Source organism: Megalobrama amblycephala, linkage group LG21 (genome assembly GCF_018812025.1).
Source record: "Megalobrama amblycephala isolate DHTTF-2021 linkage group LG21, ASM1881202v1, whole genome shotgun sequence".
NCBI classification, from domain to species: Eukaryota; Metazoa; Chordata; class Actinopteri; order Cypriniformes; family Xenocyprididae; genus Megalobrama; species Megalobrama amblycephala.
This window is the reverse complement of record NC_063064.1, coordinates 19,096,322-19,116,936: the sequence shown is the minus strand read 5'-3', so window position 1 is coordinate 19,116,936 and position 20,615 is coordinate 19,096,322. Positions and strand designations below refer to the sequence as shown.

The 20,615-nt window shown below is 37.0% G+C and overlaps 1 protein-coding gene across 5 annotated transcripts in view; it reads left to right on the top strand.

Moving 5' to 3' along the window:
• igsf21a (immunoglobin superfamily, member 21a) overlaps positions 1–20,615 on the top strand; it is a 268,267-nt gene that overhangs the window by 182,056 nt on the left and 65,596 nt on the right. For all 5 annotated transcript variants that reach the window (XM_048173320.1, XM_048173321.1, XM_048173324.1 and 2 more), the window contains one exon: positions 2,413–2,531. In XM_048173320.1, coding sequence (XP_048029277.1) covers positions 2,413–2,531 — 119 coding nt within the window. The remainder of the gene's footprint in view (positions 1–2,412; positions 2,532–20,615) is intronic.

Here is a 20,615-nt window from a genome sequence, read left to right as displayed (position 1 = left end):
TTCAAATTGTTCTACATGATCCCAGATGAGAAATAATGGTCTTATCTAGAAAAACAATCACTCATTTTCTAAAAAAAATAAAATAAAATTTTATAAATTTTAACCAGAAATGCTCATCTTGAACTAGTTCTCTTCTCTACTGGAATTCCGGCAGTGTGGACACTGCTAAGTGTATTACAGCCCTCCACAGGTCAAAGTTTGAACTAACTGTTATATACTATTGAACTAGCATATTGCATATAAAAATTAGTTCAAACTTTGACTTGAGGAGGGCAGTAATACACTTAGCAGTGTCTACACTGCCCTGATTCTAATAGAGAAGAAGAAGAGAGCTAGTTCAAGATGAGCATTTCTGGTTAAAATGTATAAAAAATTGTAAAAATTTTTTAGAAAATTAGTGATTGTTTCTCTAGATAAGACCATTATTTCTCGTCTGGGATCATGTAGAACAATTTGAAGCTGCAGTGATACTAATTTTGATCTTCAGCTGTTTGGTGCCCATTGAAGTCCACTATATGGAAAAAAATCCTGGAATGTTTTCATCAAAAACTTTAATTTCTTTCTGACTGAAGAAAGAAAGACATGGACATGACATGACATGGGGGTGAGTAAATTATCAGGAAAAGTTTATTTAAAAGTGGACTAATCCTTTAACAAGTATACATTAAATTAATCAAAAATGTATTTCGACAAATATTTTCAACATTGATAATAATAATAAGAATTTTTTTCTTGAGCAGCAAATCGGCTTATTAGAATGATTTCTGTAGGATCATGTGACACTGAAGACTGGAGTAATTCAGCTTTGTCATTGAGGAATAAATTACATTGGAAAATATATTAAAATAGAAATCAGCTATTTTAAATTATAATAATATTTCACAATATCACTGTTTTTAGTGTATTTTTGATCAAATAAATGCAGACTTGGTGAGCAAAAGAGACGTCTTTCACAAACATTAAAAATCTTACTGACCCCAAACTTTTGAATGGTAGTGTACATCTGTAAACAAGATAATAAATAAAATTACTGCCTAAAATGATTTTCTAAAAAACAATTTTACTTTCCAACTAAATGCACCTATGGTTTAAATGATTTTCTGGATATTTGTCCTGGAAAACAAGACAAAAAAAGTCTTCAGAAAATTATTTTTTTGTAGTCTAGAGCTCAAAATTGCCCATCATTATAGTTTTCAAGATGAAACTTGGCCCACATTTTCTAATCTATTTTTATGGTTTGCAGCAATAGCCATTTTTCCCCAGCCAGTACAGTTAGTCTGCTATTTGTTTTATTTGGGGCCCTGAGAGAGAATGATGCAAAGAAAAAGAGAGGAACAGAATGAAATAGGTAAAAGCTACAAAAATGGACCACAGGGTCGAGCATCTGTGTATCTCTATCAGCCAACGTCAGCAGTCTACCCCTCTCTGTGGGGCTCCAGGGACAACAGAAATGGATGGATGGAGTGAGGCATTATAGGAATGTGTTGAGCAGCAGACAGACAACTGTTTTCTTAGGCATTGGTCTCTCTTGTCTTTCGTCTGGCACATTAGTATGACAGCACACCCAGATTCTTCAGCTTCGCTGCAGTCTCTCGTCTCCTACGGGAGGCCAGGAAGGACAATTGTCCTCAGTTTTGATCTGCTATACCTGGAGCTGAAAATCTCGCTTTGATTTGCATTGTAGTCCGTGTTCAGGATAAAGAAAGAAGCCTTTGACTCTGCATTATAATAAAACACTTCTTTTGTATACTTTATCATTTCCTTTGGAGTCATGTAGAGATGTGATATTGCTTTTCTAAAGAATTGGATTTCCCAAAAAAATGATTTTCACCTTGCAGATGAAAAAAAAAAAGACTGTAGTTTTAGTACATTGAGGGTAGATCCAAAACCATATCTAAAGCCTATAATATCAGAGTCTTGAGGGCAGAAACTAAATAACTGCCTAGCAACCTCCTAACAACGTGATGAAAGTGAAAGTGACGTGAAGGCCAAGTATGGTAGCCCATACTCAGAATTTGTCCTTTATTTGCATTTAACCCATCTAGTTAGTGCACACACATTAGGGGCAGTGAGTAGTGAACACACACATCTTCAATATTTGTACACTGTAAAACAGATTAGTATGCTACTTTTGTCATTGTACTTTAAAATTTCACTTTTTCATTGTGATTCTTTATAATTATTTATGGAATTTACTAGCAATTTCTGAGTGAAAATTGTGTCTACATCTTTTTTTCCAGAGTAGATTTATCATGGGAGCTTGACACACACACACACACACACACACACACACACACACACACACACACACACACACACACACACACACACACACACACACAAAATAATCATATTCAGTCTTTGAGTCACTGAAAATGTCTTACAGTACACTTTGATCTTTTTTTTCCACAGGCTCCCAGAGGTCCGCATCTCAGACAACGGACCTTATGAATGCCATGTAGGAATCTATGACCGAGCAACACGGGAGAAGGTCGTCCTGGCATCAGGGAACGTTTTGCTCACAGTCATGTGTGAGTATGAATACACAGCCGAAATGTACCGTTCTGTATTTTCTCTCCATCAGGTGTGTGGAACAGTATGTGCTGATTTGAAGCCATCTTCAATTGAGATGAACAAGGACCGTACATTCAGGATTAAGTGGACCATAATTTGCTCAGATCAACTTTTGGCATTATGTAGTTGGCAGAAGTGTTGCACCCAGAAGCTGACCTACAATCTTTTGTGTTGTCTTTTAGCTCGTCGCCTGTGGCTTTGAAGTGCTTTGTCCTATGTTTGTTATTTGGAAGTCTGCCGTATTTTCTCTGTTAGAGCTTGAGAATTTGGGCCAGAATGGGCTGATCATTACGGCTGACTGTCTCCATGTGATAAGGACATTTGAATGGGAGGTAGAGTAGTGTGTGTGTGTGTGTGTGTGTGTGTGTGTGTGTGTGTGTGTGTGCGTGTCTGTGTGTTTGTGTGTAATTCATAGCACTTCACTTTGAACTTCCCCACTCACTGCTTATATTCATGCTGTGCTCCAAAGCACCATTTGGGAAACTCTGAGGCGATGAAAATGCAAAGATTACAAAGAGAGCTGATTTGCTTTTAATCGTTTTACGCATGTTCCTATCTCTAATTTATTTTTTCTAACACTTTATAAGAGCTTCACTAATGTTCATAAATAAGGCAAACAAACTTTATTAGAACATTATTTAATGCTTTGCAGATCATAAATGTACAGTGAAATAGTTCAAAATGAAAAACGCTTGTATTAGTGTTATTTTAGTATTGATATACTATTATAGTTTTTGTTAATATTTTGAATTATTTTGATATTTTCTGCTTGTTAGTTTGTTATTTTTGCATCATTTTGAGTGTTTTCTCTTTTATGTAATTTTTTAAAAATGTCTATTTAGTTTTTATTAATTTTTATTGATTAGTTTATTTAGTTTTTGTTCTTTAAGTACTTCAAGTTAAAGGATTAGTTCTCTTTAAAATGAAAATTACCCCAAGATTTACTCACTCTCAAGCCACCCTACACTCTAAAAAATGCTGGGTTAAAAACAACCCAAGTTGGGTTGAAAATGGACAATCCCAGTGATTGGGTTGTTTTAACCCAGCGGCTGGGTTAAATGTTTGCCCGACCTGCTGGGTAGTTTTATTTAAGCCAACTATTGTTTAAAAATTGCTATATGGCTAGCTTAAAATGAACCCAAAATAGTTGGGAAATTAAAAACCAGATGCAATTAGAGGCAACAATAATAGACAAAAGGTGAATGTTTATTAATAAGCTTTAATATTTTATTAATAGAAATTTAATAGTTTAATAGTTTATTAATATAAATGTATTAATAAGCAATTTAATAAATGTTTATTGTTTAATAATTATTCATTGAACATTAATAAATGTTCATTTCCAACATACTTTGGGTTAATTTTAATTAAGCAATACAGTAATTTTTAAACAATAGTTGAGTTAAAACTACCCAGCAGGTTGGGCAAACATTTAACCCTACTGCTGGGTTAAAACAACCCAATTGCTGGGTTTGTCCATTTTCAACCCAACTTGGGTTGTTTTTAACCCAGCATTTTTTAGAGTGTAGGTGTATATGACTTTCTTCTTTCTGATGAACACAATCGGAGTTATATTAATAAATATCCTGATGCGTCCAAGCTTTATAATTGCAATGAACGGGGGCAACGAGTTTGAAGCTCAAGAAAGTGCATCCATCCATCATAAACATACTCCACCCGGCTCTGGGGGTGAATAAAGGGCTTCTGACATGAAGCGATGCATTCATGTAAGAAAAATATCCATATTTAACAAGTTATAAAGTAAAATATCTAACTTCCGCCATACCCCCTTCCGTATAGAAAGTCATATACACCTAGGAGGGCTTGAGGGTGAATAAATCTTTGGGTAATTTTCATTTTAAAGTGAACTAATCCTTTATTGTTTATTTTTAGTTTTAGTTAACTATAATTTACTTTTAGTATATAATAACCATTTCAAGATCGTCTTCTAACGTGTTACCATTTTCATTTTTTTTTTGTATTGATGACTAGATCATTAGCAGTTCTCTCTGTCTCCAAATCAGCCGTGACAGAGGGATTGTTTCTGATTGACGATTGTTCGAAGGTGTTCCCTTCATCTCTTGCTTTAACAGCACCTCTGCGTCCGTCTAAAATGAGCACCCTAGACATTTATGTACATTCTACACGCTCCCTATAGCCATTAGCCAGGCACTAGCCTAATGACAGCTGGCCTATCTGAGTATGTCAAGGTTCGTCCACCGGTCTGAGATGCAGCTTGGCGTTAATAAGGAACCTCATCATTTTTCGGCCCATTGTTAAAATGAACAAATAAGAAAGTGTGTGTTCCTCAGGCTGATAATTCTATCCTGGAAAGCTGCTGAGCTCTCTGATAAGACAGACTGGAAGTCGGTGAAAAGCCCCAGAAGGGCTGAAGTGAATAAACATGGCTCTGAATAAGGAACAGCTTCAGCTGGAGAACACATCCCAGTATGAATGAATTGCACTGCCAGTCAGAAGCCTTGTCGATGGTAGCCTTGATGTTAATGGGCTGCTCTTTATCAATATGAGATGTTTTGAAGAATCTAGCTTGTAATTGCTTAGGAATCGAAGGAAAGTGTGTGTGCCTCGTCTAGTTGACACTCGTAAATCCCTACACCTCTACAGGGGAAGAAGGATAGCCTCTAGCATTGTGGCTAATTGCCATCTAAGCTGAAACAGAATTATTCATAACCTATTAGTGTGGCAAGTTCACCGGGTAGAGGAGAGAAGAAAAAACATGACGAGAGAGAGAATAAAAATGAGTGAAAAAAAGTTCATTAATAGGAAGCCTTGCACAGACGGTATTTTAATTTGCTAAAAAACGTCATAAATAAGAATGTCCATTTTAATGAATTTTTGCCTAGAAATTCAATCATTTGCTTCTTAAGCCTAGACTTCAAATTATTAGGGGTGATTCGCCTTCATGCTAATTCAAAAATCTAGGGTGCCTCTACCATGAACTTCAACTTTAGAAATGGTTTATGTGAGTGAGTCAAATTAAAGGCCAAAATTGAACGTGATATATGAGACTGTAAGCGTGTGAAAGTGAGCACTGTGCTGATGATGAAACACTGTACGTGTAATGGCTACCACGTCAGAAACGCTGGTTGGAATCCCGCTCGGAGTGGTGCGAGTAGCACTGGATGGGTTAAATTGGTGCCATGACCCGGATGGGAGTGAGGTTTAGTGGGGGTGAGTGTAACGGAGGCAAGCTAGTAAGAGCTGTGTGGGTAAACCTCACTCCCCTGATCTCCAGAGGCATGCAGAGACTGATGCTAGAGGCTACGGTCTTTAGCGTCCTTGTTAGCGCGGCTGCCTTTCATGCCAGAAACGCCTGCTTGGAGTGGTGCGAGTAGAACTGGAGGGGTTATGTACGCATACCCTAGGGTACGAATGAAAAACAAAGTATACTTTAGCCTTAAATTATGCCCATTTTTACAAGATGTAATATAAGTTTCAGGTGTCCTCAGAATATATCTGTGAAGTTTCAGTTCAAAATGCCCCAGATCATTTACTATACCATGTTGTAAATGCGCATTTTTGAGTGGAAGGAAAAAAACATGCTGTTTTCATGCATGCTTCAAATGCAAATGAGCTACTGCTCCCCATCCTGCTTTCCAGAAGAGGGCAGAGCCTGTACAGCTCATGCCTTGGTCCAGATACTCTGCCAAAAACTAGCAAAACATCTGTTTGTTTCTGATTATCATCTATCGTGCCACGCTCACGTGACATTGCAGGTCTTCGTCATCATGAAAGTTTTTTATTTGCATGTATTTTAAAGCCATATCAGTTTAAACTTCTGATATATGGTTTTCTAAACACACATCCAAAGCACACTCACAGAAAGCTGGCTGTCAGACGGCATGTCCTGTGAGTATTAAACTGATTTCTATTTCACGTCTTATTGCACTGTCAAATACACACAAGTTTATGTTAAAAACACACAAAGTTCACATAAACACAGTCGGTTATGTCTGTGAGCGTAAACAGCAGGGAAAGAAATCGCATGTATTAGATCTGTGTATTAATGTGAGAGCAGCGTTATATACAGTACCTACTGCTGTATATGCTGTTAATATGAACCAAACAACAAAAGATAAACAAAATCACTCATTGCTCTTGATTGAATAATTTTAGTAAAAAGTTTTAAAAATAATTTCTTACTTAAATGCTGCTGTTAAATGCTGTGGCAAGGAGATAAACATAAGACAAAGCAAAGACTATAGAATAACACAAGATGCATCACTCGTATTGTTTTGAATGGGAGAAAGTGCAACGCGCAATATGGTGGAATTAGTCCCGCCTTCTAAATAAGAGCCAATCGCCGATTGGTAAATTCATCGCATCACTGCAGCGGCCGTTAGAAGCTCTGGTTCCTATAGAAACAGCCAGACGCGCGCCTCCGAATTCAGCCTGAAAAATACAGTTTTTAGTCATGATTCGAGCGTTTAGAAACAAAATCAATGAGACAGTTGTTGTCAGATTTCATTGGTGATTTCAAATATGGAATTTAATCGAAAGCTTGGCAAACAGCTTTGGAGAATTTGATGTTTCCCCATTCAAAGAGATAGGAGCTGCACTTGGATGCCCGAGAGGCGTTTCAAAGATGGCCGCCGAGTGAAATGACTTGTCTTAAAGGGACTTTGGCTAAGCTGATTCCGTCGCCAGTCATGGGCGGGGCTTGTGCAATTTCATGTCACATTGCATAGAAACTGCAAACGGCTTATTCTGAGACACTGCTTATGATTTATGGAGTTTAAAAGAGTGGGTGGATTTTTATCATTAAAGGGTGGTTGTGTACATGCATTGCCGACACACATTTATGTTCGGACACCATGTAAAAGTGAATTTCTAAAAGGTCCTCTTTTAGAATCAATAATAACATTGTTTATTTGCACACACTGTATGCATTTTATTTGACGTCCTAAATTATGCAAATCAGGTAATGACACAACCCAGTTATGACATTCTTTTCCATCGTTTGATGAATTAGTCCATGACCAATAGGAAATGTAATGTACACAAATATGTTTGCTTTTCAGTAGCGTTACATGAATTTCTGCCATTCAAATAGCACTGAATTTTGTGAAAATGGTAAAAATAGCCTCATGTACATAGAAAAAGAGGCATTTTTGCATTGAAAAGAATAACAGTGATTTAATTTAAATTCTCTCAGCACTATTTTGGTCAATTTTATACCTGGTTAAAGTGTTTTTTAGTGGATAAGACATTGATTTTATATTTTTTAGTGATCTGCCCCTGTGTAAATGTAGGAACTCATTGGCAAAGGTCACGGGAAAGTGACACAACACATGTATGCAGCTGTACGTAGCAGCTTATTTTGATGCTATCTTTTTATGTAACCGTTTCTGTGACCTTTCTATGATGTACAAGGAAAATTAGCATATTCCCTTTTAGTCAGTGTTGAAAATGTGCTCTGTTCTCTCACTGCTGATTCTCACTGCTGTTTGTCCTGTCATTCGCGGCTGTGGGCCATCGATTGCCTTATCATCAACAAACAGAGATGTTCTCATCTCATTATAATGATGATGTTTGTTCTCGCTCATTTCATAATAAGTCTGGTCCACATATCTCCTACTGCATTTGCCGACACATCTCAGGCTGACAGGCCACCAATGTCAGCATTTACTCGTGTGTACTTCTTGCCACTTATTTATTTGAAATTGGTTCATACAATTCCTTTCTTTAGGCTAAACGTTATGCTAAACTGCAGCACTTAAAGTAGAATTTAATACCAGAGGAGATGACCGAAGACAAACCTGTGAAGTAAGTCAGCTGAGCAAGTAATTAGTTCAATTAAATGCTATATTCAGGAAAAGCAGTCCCTCTGGCTGTAAAGACTTAAAGTTGAAAAAGCTAATCTGAGTTAAGCCAAATTAATTTATTTTGTCCACTACCACCTTTTAACTGACATGAAGTTAATTTAATGAACCAAGAGTAATTGAGGAGAAGACAATGTAGACAACTAAAAGGGTTACTAAAGTGCGTTTTAGGTTACATATTACAAATTTCATGGGTTACTGGCTACATACAGTCCAGAGTATACATACATACATATATATATATATATATATAGTAAATAATGACAGATTTTTTAGTTTTTACTGAACTATACTAACAATATGAGCTATACATTTTTGCTTTTAAACCCGTTGACCATTTCTGGCTGCATGACTTTGATGTATGTACTGTAAAGTTAGCATTAGCAATTAGCATTGCACTGTTACTCCCTATGGAAAGCAGACAGTAAAGTTATTTTATTTAAGAAAGATGTTTGTTAATATTTTCTCTTTATCAAGGAGAAGTAATTCATCGAATGAGCACACTTGTATTTTTGGAGCCAACTCAGGAACAATGCTATACAGACTTAGCATAGTATGTTAAATTGTGGTGGCTTTTTTTTTGTAATCTAGCACTCTGGTCTGCAAAATGGAGAGTGCAAATTGTGTTCACGCTAATTTTCTGGGTGTATTTGCACAGTGACCTGATTTGCATAATTCTTTTAGTGAAGCGGGCATTAAAACATCACGGACAGAGCATAAAAACAAACAACACTATCAATTTGTGCGCAACTCATTCTTAGTGAATTTCCCCCTAGGGCACAAATGTAATCAGTTCTCAAGGATCATCCCTCACTAATTCAAACCTTTTGGTTACCAATAAAGATCTTGAACCAGTGGGACTTGGCTACACTACCCCTCCTGTTAGCAAACAGATCTTTCGAAAGGAAATTGCATATACAAACTGATTTAGCTATTCAGTTTAGTTTCGTAAAGACTGTGAAATATTTACAGCACCAAACCTGCTTGCCTGAAACATATCTATATGTCGACTTTGTGTTCACATCACGTAAGCGTGCGAATACTTTGTTTTAACCTTTGCAAAGTGCAAGGAGGTAATTGAGAGGACATCCTTCACAAGACAGGAGGGCCCTATATTTATATACACGTTCAAAAAAGAGAAAACGAGAGAGCTGGAGGCAAAGACAGCGATGAGCCATGGGGTGTTTGGGGAGCAGTTACTCCTTCATCCCATAAACGGGTATTCACTTCAATTACTGCGCCCAACTTTAATCAAGCAGTGTGTATATATAGCCGTGCAGATTTTATAAATGGAGGAATTAATGACACCTTGCTGCAGCACAAACATGAAGGAGTTTGGAGACTGCATTTGGTGCGGGAGCAGATGTGATGCAGGTGGGGAGGGTTGATGGATAGCCGTAGAGCATTTATGAGAGTTTGTGTGTGTGTGTGCACAGTGATCCTCATATGTTTGGGCCCAGACCAAGAGACCCAGGCCTTGTCCTGAGACCGTGGAAGCATGTCGGTGCCAAAAGGTTAGGATATTGCTTTTGAGGACATTGTATTCATCATATCCGTCTCCAAGCAACGTAATGTGCGCAAGGTTACTGTGGAGTTTGAGTCTTCTGTCTTCATCTAGCCTCTAAGCAAAACTCATTATTCTACATCCATGTGCTTCAATGTTCCCCATTCCCTTGAAAGGCCATTGAGTCAGTGTCTGGGCATTCTGGCTGAATCCTACCTGTTGTTTTGTACTTGCTTCTCATTTTAAAATCAATGGTTTGAAAAGCACCCCAAAAGCATGATAACATCCTTAAAAGTGTCATTTTAGACATGATGTCTGACCTCCTGCCATTAGTTTGTTGATGGTGAAAGGATCATTTTGGCAGTTGTTTTGCCAAACAGCTTAGCAGGAGTCTCGTTGAAAAGAAAGAGAGATGCTTTTGAAAAATGGATGAATTATTAAATCTGTCTGAGGGAGAACACAAAAAAGGAGTGATAATCTTCGTGGAGAATAAACAACCATCAACTTCTGGAAGGATTTCCAAACTAATTTAAATGAAACTAAAGTTTTGTGGTCTGTCTTAGAGTCCTTTCAAGTTTGAGGTCTTCAGAGAACCATATTTGGTGTCTTGTCAGATTGAAGCCTCTGAAATAGTGAAGAGGTGAGTTTTAATAATTTGTGCTGTTGCTACACTGTGCCCTGTCACCTCTCTGAGTCCACATAGATCATTTGGCTTTTGTGTCGCTGAGAGAGAAAGCATGAGGAGAACTGAGAGGTATAAACATCAGCTGCGACCCCGAGGTCACATCATGAGGATCCTCGCACCTCAGAATAGACAGTTAATATATCTTCACTCGCATACAGTACAAGTAGTTGATGTTTTTGTTGAGAACGGATAAAGCAGACTTCAGCAATAATTTTATTATCCCTGAATTCTTGTCAAGTAGATTAGTTTCTGCAGAGAAGTTGTTTGTCAGAAACATAAAGATTATATGGAATAAAATAAGAAAGCTTTCTAGAATATAAAGTGACTGAATATGTAATTCTTGAATATTGAATGATAAGCTAGAGTTTTTATTTTTTATTTTTACTTTGTGTTTTGTTTGACATTGGATATTTAATTTAAATATGCTAATTTAATTTAGATATACCTATATCGTCATATAGGCCTTGTTTAAACCTGGTATTAAGAAGCTTTTGTGTCAATCCGATCACAATACAGGTGTAAATGGGGTCTAAAACATTTTGAGCTTGTCCACTTTCGACCACTTCCAGAGGTAGTCAAAAACTAATTTGACCAGATTGCTTCCATAGTGTAGAGGCTCATGCGTTCGAACAGTCACAAAAGATCGCCTACCCTCCGCCTTCTGACCTAATGTGTAAACATTATGGGAAGCAGCCTTTTTCAGCTGAAGACCTACGTTTGGTTCAAAGACAAAAAACCCATCAATGTTCTCTCACCATTCATGATTTCTAACACTTACTCACCGTCTTGGCCGTGGTCTTGCGGCTGTCAGAGCAGAAACAAAAGCTGCTGCTCTTCACGTTCATATGTAAATTGAGCTTATTTTGTCCATTAGTTCGAAAGATCTGAAAAAGCCCATACATTTACCCGCCCATAGACCCTCCCCTCAAAGAAATCAGGACAGAAGTGGTCAAAAGTGGAAAAAAGTGATGGCTTAAAACACCAGGGGCCATATTCACGAAACATCTTAAGGCTAAAAGTAACTCCTAAATTGCCGATTTTGGAGAAACTCTTAAAAATAATGGGCGTGTCAGTCCTAATTTTAGGACTACAAAATTTTTGCTCTAAGAGTATTTCACAAAGCATTTTAGTGCTAAAACTAGCTCTTAAATCTGTGAAAAGTTAGGAGTAGTCAAGAGGACTCCTAAGTCACTAAGACCAAATCACAAACAGTCCTAATCCACCCAAAGACACTGTACACCATTGAGGCAATAGCGACAGAGCCTTAGGTGCTCAACTTTTTCTTCATAAATGCAATACATTTTGATTTATAGATCTGAATCTACGATGAGGCACCAAAAATAGGCCTAAATCTTTAACAAATAAATAAAAATTGTCAGATTACCTTTGGCAGTGGTTTTCATGACCTCACATTTACAAATGATTGAATAGAGTAAAACAAACAAATAATCATAATATAATAAGTGTATTTGGTGTGCTGTCCAAGGGGATCGAGGGCTCCGAGCTTGGAATTTAGCCAAAACTGTTGAAGTAACTATAGGCGAGTCGGCTCTCATCTGTGTATATATTCCTCCTCTCAAGCTGATTAGAAAGACCTTTTGAATGTGTTCCTTCCAAAATTTGTTTATAAAACATCATTTGTCGCTTGAATTCTGCATTCTCTTGAGATGCAGGCATCCAAGAGGACAATTACTAGTTTAATTAGTGACACTTAGCCTACATTTTAAAACCTTTATTTGAATATGGTAACATTTTATTAAAAAAAACTTTATTTGAATAGGGCAATATTTGTGTTTTAAAACCTTTATTTTAATATGGAAACATGACACCTCATTCTACAATATTTCTATGATTAAATCGCTGACTCCTCCCCCATCAGCCAATCACTGTGTGTTTACTCCATAGCAACGAGGTCAACCCCGCCCTTACTCTTAGCTTAAGACTTCGGTCTATTCCTTAGTAAAAGTTTGTCTCAGCAGCTTTGTGAATAGGTTTTAAGAGAAAACTTTTATCTAAGAACTTTTACTGCTATTTAGGAGAACTCTTAGTGGTAAGATAAAATGTTTTGTGAATACGGCCCCTGGTGTAAATGGAAATGTGTCTCCCTTGTCTACATGTGATCCGATCAACCAAAGTGCATCTTAATACCAGGTGTAAACGGGGCCTTAATTGTCAGTTGAAGTGTCTGAATATAGTTATCCTATCTTAAATGATAGGCTGAAGTTTTTTTTTTTGTTTTTTTATCTGTATCGGTCAATTGGATATTTAGTTTTTTAAATATGCTAATTTCCATTTCCTATTTTTTAAATATATGTTAAATACATTAATTAAAATACACTGTTAAATCTTAAAGGTCCCGTTTTTCGTGTTTTTTTGAAGCTTTGATTGTGTTTATAGTGTGCAATACAACATGTGTTCATGTTTCGCGTGTAAAAAAACACAGTATTTTTCACATAATTTACTTATCTGTATACCGCTGTTTCCACTGTCATAAAAACGGGCTGATGACTTCCTTGTTCTATGAAGTCCCTCCTTCAGAAATACGTAACGAGTTCTGATTGTGCCAGCGGTTCCTGTGTTGTGATTCGACAGCAGCTTAGCGTACCCAGAGCCATAGAGAGAGCGCACCTTGCCCGGAAAGGTCACGCCTCTTACCATAACGTGTGCTGCACATAGTTTTACATGTGGATTATTGTGGTGTCGTGCCGAATGAACACAAAAGACAATAATTCCCGAGAGACTGAACTCTTTAATCTCCACAAGCAGCGACAGAAAATGTACAACGTTAGCACTCACTCAGAAGAGTACCTCATACGGAAAACAGCCATATACATAAGCATAGTCCCCTCTTGTGGCCATTATGTGCACTGCAGTCCAACATTAACTATTGCAGTAAGGATACCACAATTATAATTTTCGGGAACCGAGTTAAACATAAATTGTAACCATTGAGCTCTAAGTACAGTGTCCCTGGGAAGGCCAAACAAAGGTGATTGGACTGCGGGATGAAAATAACAGCGTTTCGACGACATGGCGACAAACACACTCTACAAACGCAACTCTTGTGTATTCCTGTGGGCGGAGGTTAGTCAAAAAACTGTTTTAGTGACGTCATTAAAGAAGGAAGTAGAGGGATGTAGTCCAAACTGGCCGTTCGATGTAGGCAACTTCTGTTAAATAAAATATCTCGCTTGGCATTGAACTTTGAGCTTTAAAATTTTACAGATTTTATTTATACTCTAACAACAACATTACACACTAACTAAAGTTTGAAACATGGGATCACGAAGAACGGGACCTTTAAGCAAATCTCAAAATGAGTGTTAAAGGATTAGTTCACTTTAAAATTAAAATGACCCCAAGCTTTACTCACCCTCAAGCCATCCTAGGTGTATATGACTTTCTTCTTTCTGATGAACACAATCGTAAAATATCTAGCTTCCAGATTCCCTTCCATATGCAACTTAGGAAGAAAGCGTAATGCCTCTTGCAGTTCAAAATGCTTACACTACGTCTTACGCCTTCTGTATTCAACTCACGAAAAAAGTGTAACTGACGCAACGTAAGTTAACGCTTATTTCATAAGTTGACTATAGTAGGCGGTCTGGCGAAAGCTTGATATTTTACTTTATAACTTGTTAAATATGGATAGTTTTCTTACAAAAACACATCGCTTCACTAATATAGAAGGACTATATTAACTCCCCGGAGCTGTGTGGAGTATGTTTATGATGGATGGATGCACTTTCTTGAGCTTCATATTTTCCGTTCACTGCCATTCATATTTTCCGAACATTTCCCATTCACTGCCATTATATAGCTTGGATGCATCAGGATATTTATTAATATAACTCCAATTGTGTTCATCAGAAAGAAGAAAGTCATATACACCTAGGATGGCTTGAGGGTGAGTAAAGCCTGGGGTAATTTTCATTTTAAAGTAAAGTAATCCTTTAATTGTTCAATTAATTTTGAGAAATGAGCATAGAATTTTATTCTTGGGCATTTATTAGTTGTAAAGTGTAAGAACTGTATTAACACTGTTTCTAATCATCTGTTCCATATAAATGTTTCATATAAATCCAATATTTTTTTAAGTACCCTGGCATGACAATGACAAGCTAAATTTGACAACTACATTTTGTAGCACCACTTAGACTACTGTTTCATTGGTCCAAAATCCAGCTCCACATAATTGTAAATGGCATTCAGATTTGCTGTCATTGTCACATTGCACAGTTTTGCATTCAGTGTAAACAGACAAATATAAACTCATCACATCTGGTTAGGTTTTACATTTGGAGGCCAGTGGTGTTCATTGACCTTTGACCATCGGAAACCATCAAGGGCAGAATGAACCATGGGAACGTTCAGTAGCCATTATCCACCTAGCAGTATGGGTATATGAAGTGATGTCAAACCCTTTTTCTGTTTTAATTAGAAAATGATTCATTAACCCCCGATTACAGCACTATAGAGAATTGCATGCTAAATTTCTATGTAAAGGATAATGTAAGCCAAAAGTCAATTGATGTAAAAAGCCCTAAAGAGGCTCAAGGTTTATAATTACCCTGAAGGGGATTTTTATTAACCTGAACTGACATGCTCCCTCTACTTTAACTCTTTTATTCCAGGTGTGCGTGCCAAATATATACATTTTTCAGTGTTTTTGTGCATTATAGTAACTAATTAGTAATTGAAAACAGCTAAAATGTGCACATAGGTTATTAATTATTGAGCAGTTTAAGGGTGCATCTGTACATTTTATGCCATTACTGCATTTCGTCCAGTGGACCGTATGCAGATAGAAGCACTTACAAGCAATCAAAGTGAAGTAATGGCCTCTATATGGGCTCTAATCTGTGGGTTTTGTTTAAACTTGAATGCCCATCTAACTTACAAGCACACATTTAGAGTGTTCAGATTCTCATGACAAAGTTTGGAAATCATCCCCTCGACAAGCTCAACAGCTTAATGAGAAAACACTATGCTACACAAGCATTTATAAATGGGCCAGCAGGCCCCGAAGTGCTCGCAGATGTCAGAACAACACGGCACTTTTCTTGTGGTGGCCCCCGTGTCATTTTATGCCATGCATTCAAAGTGTTCACTTGACTTCTCACTTTAAGTATAGAGGAGCCAAAGGAATGACACAATACGTTTGCTCTCTCATGCTGCGCTATTGGGTAGATTACATTAGAAGTGAGTGTGCAATAATCTGCTACTATTTTCCCTGCATGAACCAAGAGCTATTTATTAGAGCTTGGACTAATGTACTCCTGCAGGGGATTTGTTGTTGCTCAGTAAATGATGCCCTGCATGGTAAAAGCATGTGACCGATAATGTGCACTTGGATTTGATCAGATAGGACTTTTGAATGGGGTCATTTCATTATTCTGTAACCCTGAGAGTCGTCTGGATAATATATGTTTTAGAAAATTACAGTCGCTGCCATGCACAGCAGGAAGGGTGCTTGAGTTTGTTGTGAAGTATAAAAAGTGACTGTTTCACACTTATTGTAGCCTTCATTGAAATTTGAACATTAGGCCATCACCGCATGCATGTAAGCTAAAACTAGCCTTTTATTTTTTATAGTCAAAGAAACTTTGTGTCCCTCAAAAGCATAATAAGCCAATTAAGTAATGGAAATTCGGTTTACTCAGAGCTCCAGACTGTGACTGAAATGTATTATCTTATTTATTTATTTAGCAACTTTCTGTTGTTTTGCTATTCTTATAAATTAACATTAGCCTAAATTAATAAATTTAACAATAAAACAAATTGTCAGTTCCTGATATCTAAGTAATAATGATGGTAATTCGAATGAAACCAAAATTGAATAAGTGAACTAAAAATAGCATTGCTTATTATTTTGCATATTTGATTTCCTTACATTTCCTAGTCTGAAGCCTGAAGCCTGAAGTGGTTAGTGATAGTTTAGGCTCAAAATGTTAAAACTAGGTAAGCATTGTCTAGCTTCTTTACCTGACTGCTAGCTTTTCCCCAGTGGTGTAGTCCTAATAAAAGAAGTGGTGTACTATTAGCGTACCACCACCACCCCATCCCCAAATAAATACAGTGCATTCTATAAATTAGTACATTTTTCAGATTTTTTTTTTTATTTTTTTTTTTTTACTGCATTACAGTATCACTATTATTTAAACATGTTGCTTTGGAATTACATTCATTGTGAAAAGTGATACATCTGAAACGAATGCTCCATTTTATTCACGTGGGTGGTAAAAAACTAATATAAATAAGTATTTCTAGTAATATTTTTTTTTAAATATTTGTTTTGGCATTAGTGGCAATATAAAAGCCAATTATTCAAGTAGTTTTGGTTTGAACATTAGGTAAAAATTTACAACAGCGCATAAAATGTGGTCTGAGTTTCACAAACAGTCTAGATTCCTTTGGTGGTGGGTTGGCCTATTGCCCTATGAAGAAACCGCCCCCTTCAGAGATACATTCATAGAATTCATTCAGACTTTAATTCGTATTATTTTCCTCAGCACTAACTTGTAAAACCTCTCATTTCTTTGTCATTTTTTTCCAAAGGAAAACAAAACCTATGCCTGTGTCTGCGTAAGACTGTTGCTTACTTTCATCATTTTAATGATGATAAAAATATTAGACTAGGCCTACTAACCGTCAGAGACTGCATCATGGTTTATATGTTTTATAGCCTATTATTTCAGCACCCGTTAGCTTATCAGTTTGACAGAATTTTCTACTTCAGTGTGCCATAAGAAGTCAAACTGTAACATTTTTATTATAGCATAGCAAAGTACATATAGAAACAATAGCTACAGTACAGTTGTAATATAAATCTAGTGAATCTAGTCTATTCCCTTTAATCCCTTAATAGATTATAAATTCTACAAATTGACCACAATTAATAAAATAAAACACGATACATTCTAGTAAGGGAGGGTCATGAATAGTTTAAAAAGCTTTCTAATAAATGCTAGCACAATATGATGCTTTTTCCTCTTTTCATCAGTCTTTTGTTCATTTCATCAGTCTAGATCATGTTTGACTTTTTCTATAGTGTTTTAAATTGTTTAACTCAATTCAAAATCGCACATTTTATCATCAGTGTCACGATAGGAATGGCTTGTGGAAATCTTATCACACTTTTGGAGCGTGAGATTCAGAGTAGGCAACTGATGCAGTAAATAAACCGGGCTTCATTTGCGCTGATATTGGTCTTTTCAGTTCGTACGGGAACTTGGCGCTTATAAAAGATCTGAACGCATGATGTATAAAATTAATTAATAGTCTGATTCATTCGCTCACCACCATTCTCCTGCCGTGTCAGCTGCAGTGACTGCGCTCAATGCAGAACTGCGCTCAATGCACCGTGCAAAACACTGAGTGGCTTTGATCGGAGTTCTCTCACTGCAGCGCGAACACGGCGAGAAAAGGTAGAATGATAAGTGCTCATGCACCAATTACAACAAAGAATAGCAAGTTTACACAACAGCATTGGACACACAGTTAAAGGGGAAGCTAACAGGACAATATTTTATGGACTTTCGAAGCAAAAAACAAGTGGGTATACGCAAATACTGATCCTTAGAAGTCGTAATACGCAAACAACCCTGGGCAAAGAGAAAGTATACGGCGTATACGTGCGTATGGCCCCGACTACACCTCTGCTTTTCCCCAAACCAAACCTTAAAGGATTAGTTCACTTCAGAATTAAAATGGATAATTTACTCACCCCAATGACATTCAAAATGTTTATCTTCATGTTTATGTTATCTTTCTTCAGTCGAAAAGAAATTATGGTTTTTGAGGAAAACATTCCAGGATTTTTGTCCATATATAGGTCCAAATTGCTGTTTAAATGCAGCTTCAAAGGGTTCCCAGTTGAGGGATAAGGGTCTTATCTAGCAAAACAATCGGTCAAAAAAAAAAAAAAGTATATAGTTTTTAACCACAAATGCTTATCTTGCACTAGCTCTGCGATGCACCACGCATTACGTAATCATGTTGGAAAGGTCACGCGTGATGTAGGTGGAAGTAACGAGGTAGGATGAAAAACTCAACTCCAACTTCAAAATCATCTAACAACATAGTTTTACTTTTTTTGTAAATGCCGTTTGACGTTTACAAATGCACGTTTGCTTTGTAAACACTCGCGTGACCTTTCCAACGTGATTACGTAATGCATGGTGCATCACAGAGCAGTGCAAGACCAGCATTTGTGGTTAAAAAAAACGATGTAATTTTTCATATTTTTTTTTTTTAGAAAATTACTGATTGTTTCGCTAGACAAGACCCTTATTCCTCGTCTAGGATCATGTAGAGCCCTTTGAAGATGCACTGAAACTTCAATTTGGACCTTCAACGTGTTGGTAGCCGTTGAAGTCCACTATGTGGAAAAAATCCTGGAATGTTTTCCTCAAAAACCTTAATTTCTTTTCGACTGAAGAAAAAAAGACAAACATCTTGGATGACATGGGGGTGAGTAAATGATCAGGAAATTTTAATTCTGAAGTGAACTAATCCTTTAAATTCAATGACAGCAAGTTCAAAAAATAAACATCCCTTTAAACATGACTTTTCTCTGTAGATCTTTAAAAGAACTTGTCTCTTTGAAAATTGTAAAGCGGGTCAGAATTTCATAAGCTGCTTTAAAAAATTATGTTGTGTTGCAATCCCACATTTAAATTTGCTAATTAAATATTTATTATTCCAATTATTCCCCGAGTGTGAAGAAGAGAAAGCTCAGCAAGGTGAAATTAGGAGGTGAACAAGAGTTCAAGTGTTCAGAGCAAACATTGTTTGGAGCCTGTGACCTTCAGCAAATTGAGAAATATTCATAAAACCTGCTTAATAATCTCTGAAGTTCCATCTTCAAACACTGAGAAAACTTTAAAAGTCTTGACCAATAACCTTGGTTGATTGAGCACATGTGTGGGTACCTGAATATTTTCTTGTGGTCTTTTGATAAAAATATTATTATAATATAACATTTAGTAATATTTTCGTTTCACCCTTTTACAGAGTCAATCACATATACTGTAATTCACCTATTTGTTTTGTTTTTTCAGTTATCCATCGATAAGCAAGCTATAGCTGATCCTACTAGCTACCATTGCGCTAATGTTGTTAGCACATTGTTAATATCTTGTTGTTTTCCCGTCGTCAGATTGACAACATTATGTTTTAAAGGTTGTATATTTTGGATAATTATATTACTTACATTAAATAAGTAATATATTATGTATATTACTTTTTACATGAATTTTAATCCTTTTAGTTGAAGTTTTAGGGTGTACTCACACTAGCCACGGTTGCCTTGAACTGAGCCCGAGCGCGATTGTCCCCCCTCCCCACTCCTCGCTGGCCTGCATTCACATTGCACTTAATGTTCCAGGCTGAAGCACGCTTACGTCATAAACGATGCAAATTTTTGAATGGAAGAAAACAGGAAGAAATGCACTTACTGCCTAACTTGCAAACTATAATTCCTGTTCATCAATGAGGTGAGAATCAGACCCGTTATAAACCCATATACACTCAAATTAATTATATGAATTGAAAAGTGTACCATCAAAGTAGTAATACAGATGTTTGCCGTCATAATGATGACAGTAGCACACACAAAAGTATAGCTCTTCCGTGCTTTGGCACGGTTAGTGCTCACACTGCATGCAAACTGCGCTCGAGCCCAACCGAACCGCGCTCTGGCCCACCTCTTCCAAGTGGGCCAGGGCCGGCTAAACGAACAATCACACTTGTCACGGAACAGAGCAATCACACTTGTCAAACGAACCTGGCTTCGGTGCTCAAACGCGTTCAGGCACGGTTCAGAGCGCCTAGTGTGAGTACACCCTTAGTCAACAGTAACAACACTGTCCAGAAATGAAAATTCTGTCATCATTCACTCATCACCCTCAAACCTGTATGACTTACATTCTTCTGTGAAAAACAAACACAGATATTTTGAAGGCCCATACAATGTATATTGATTTGGACCCTTTCATTTTGTGGACCA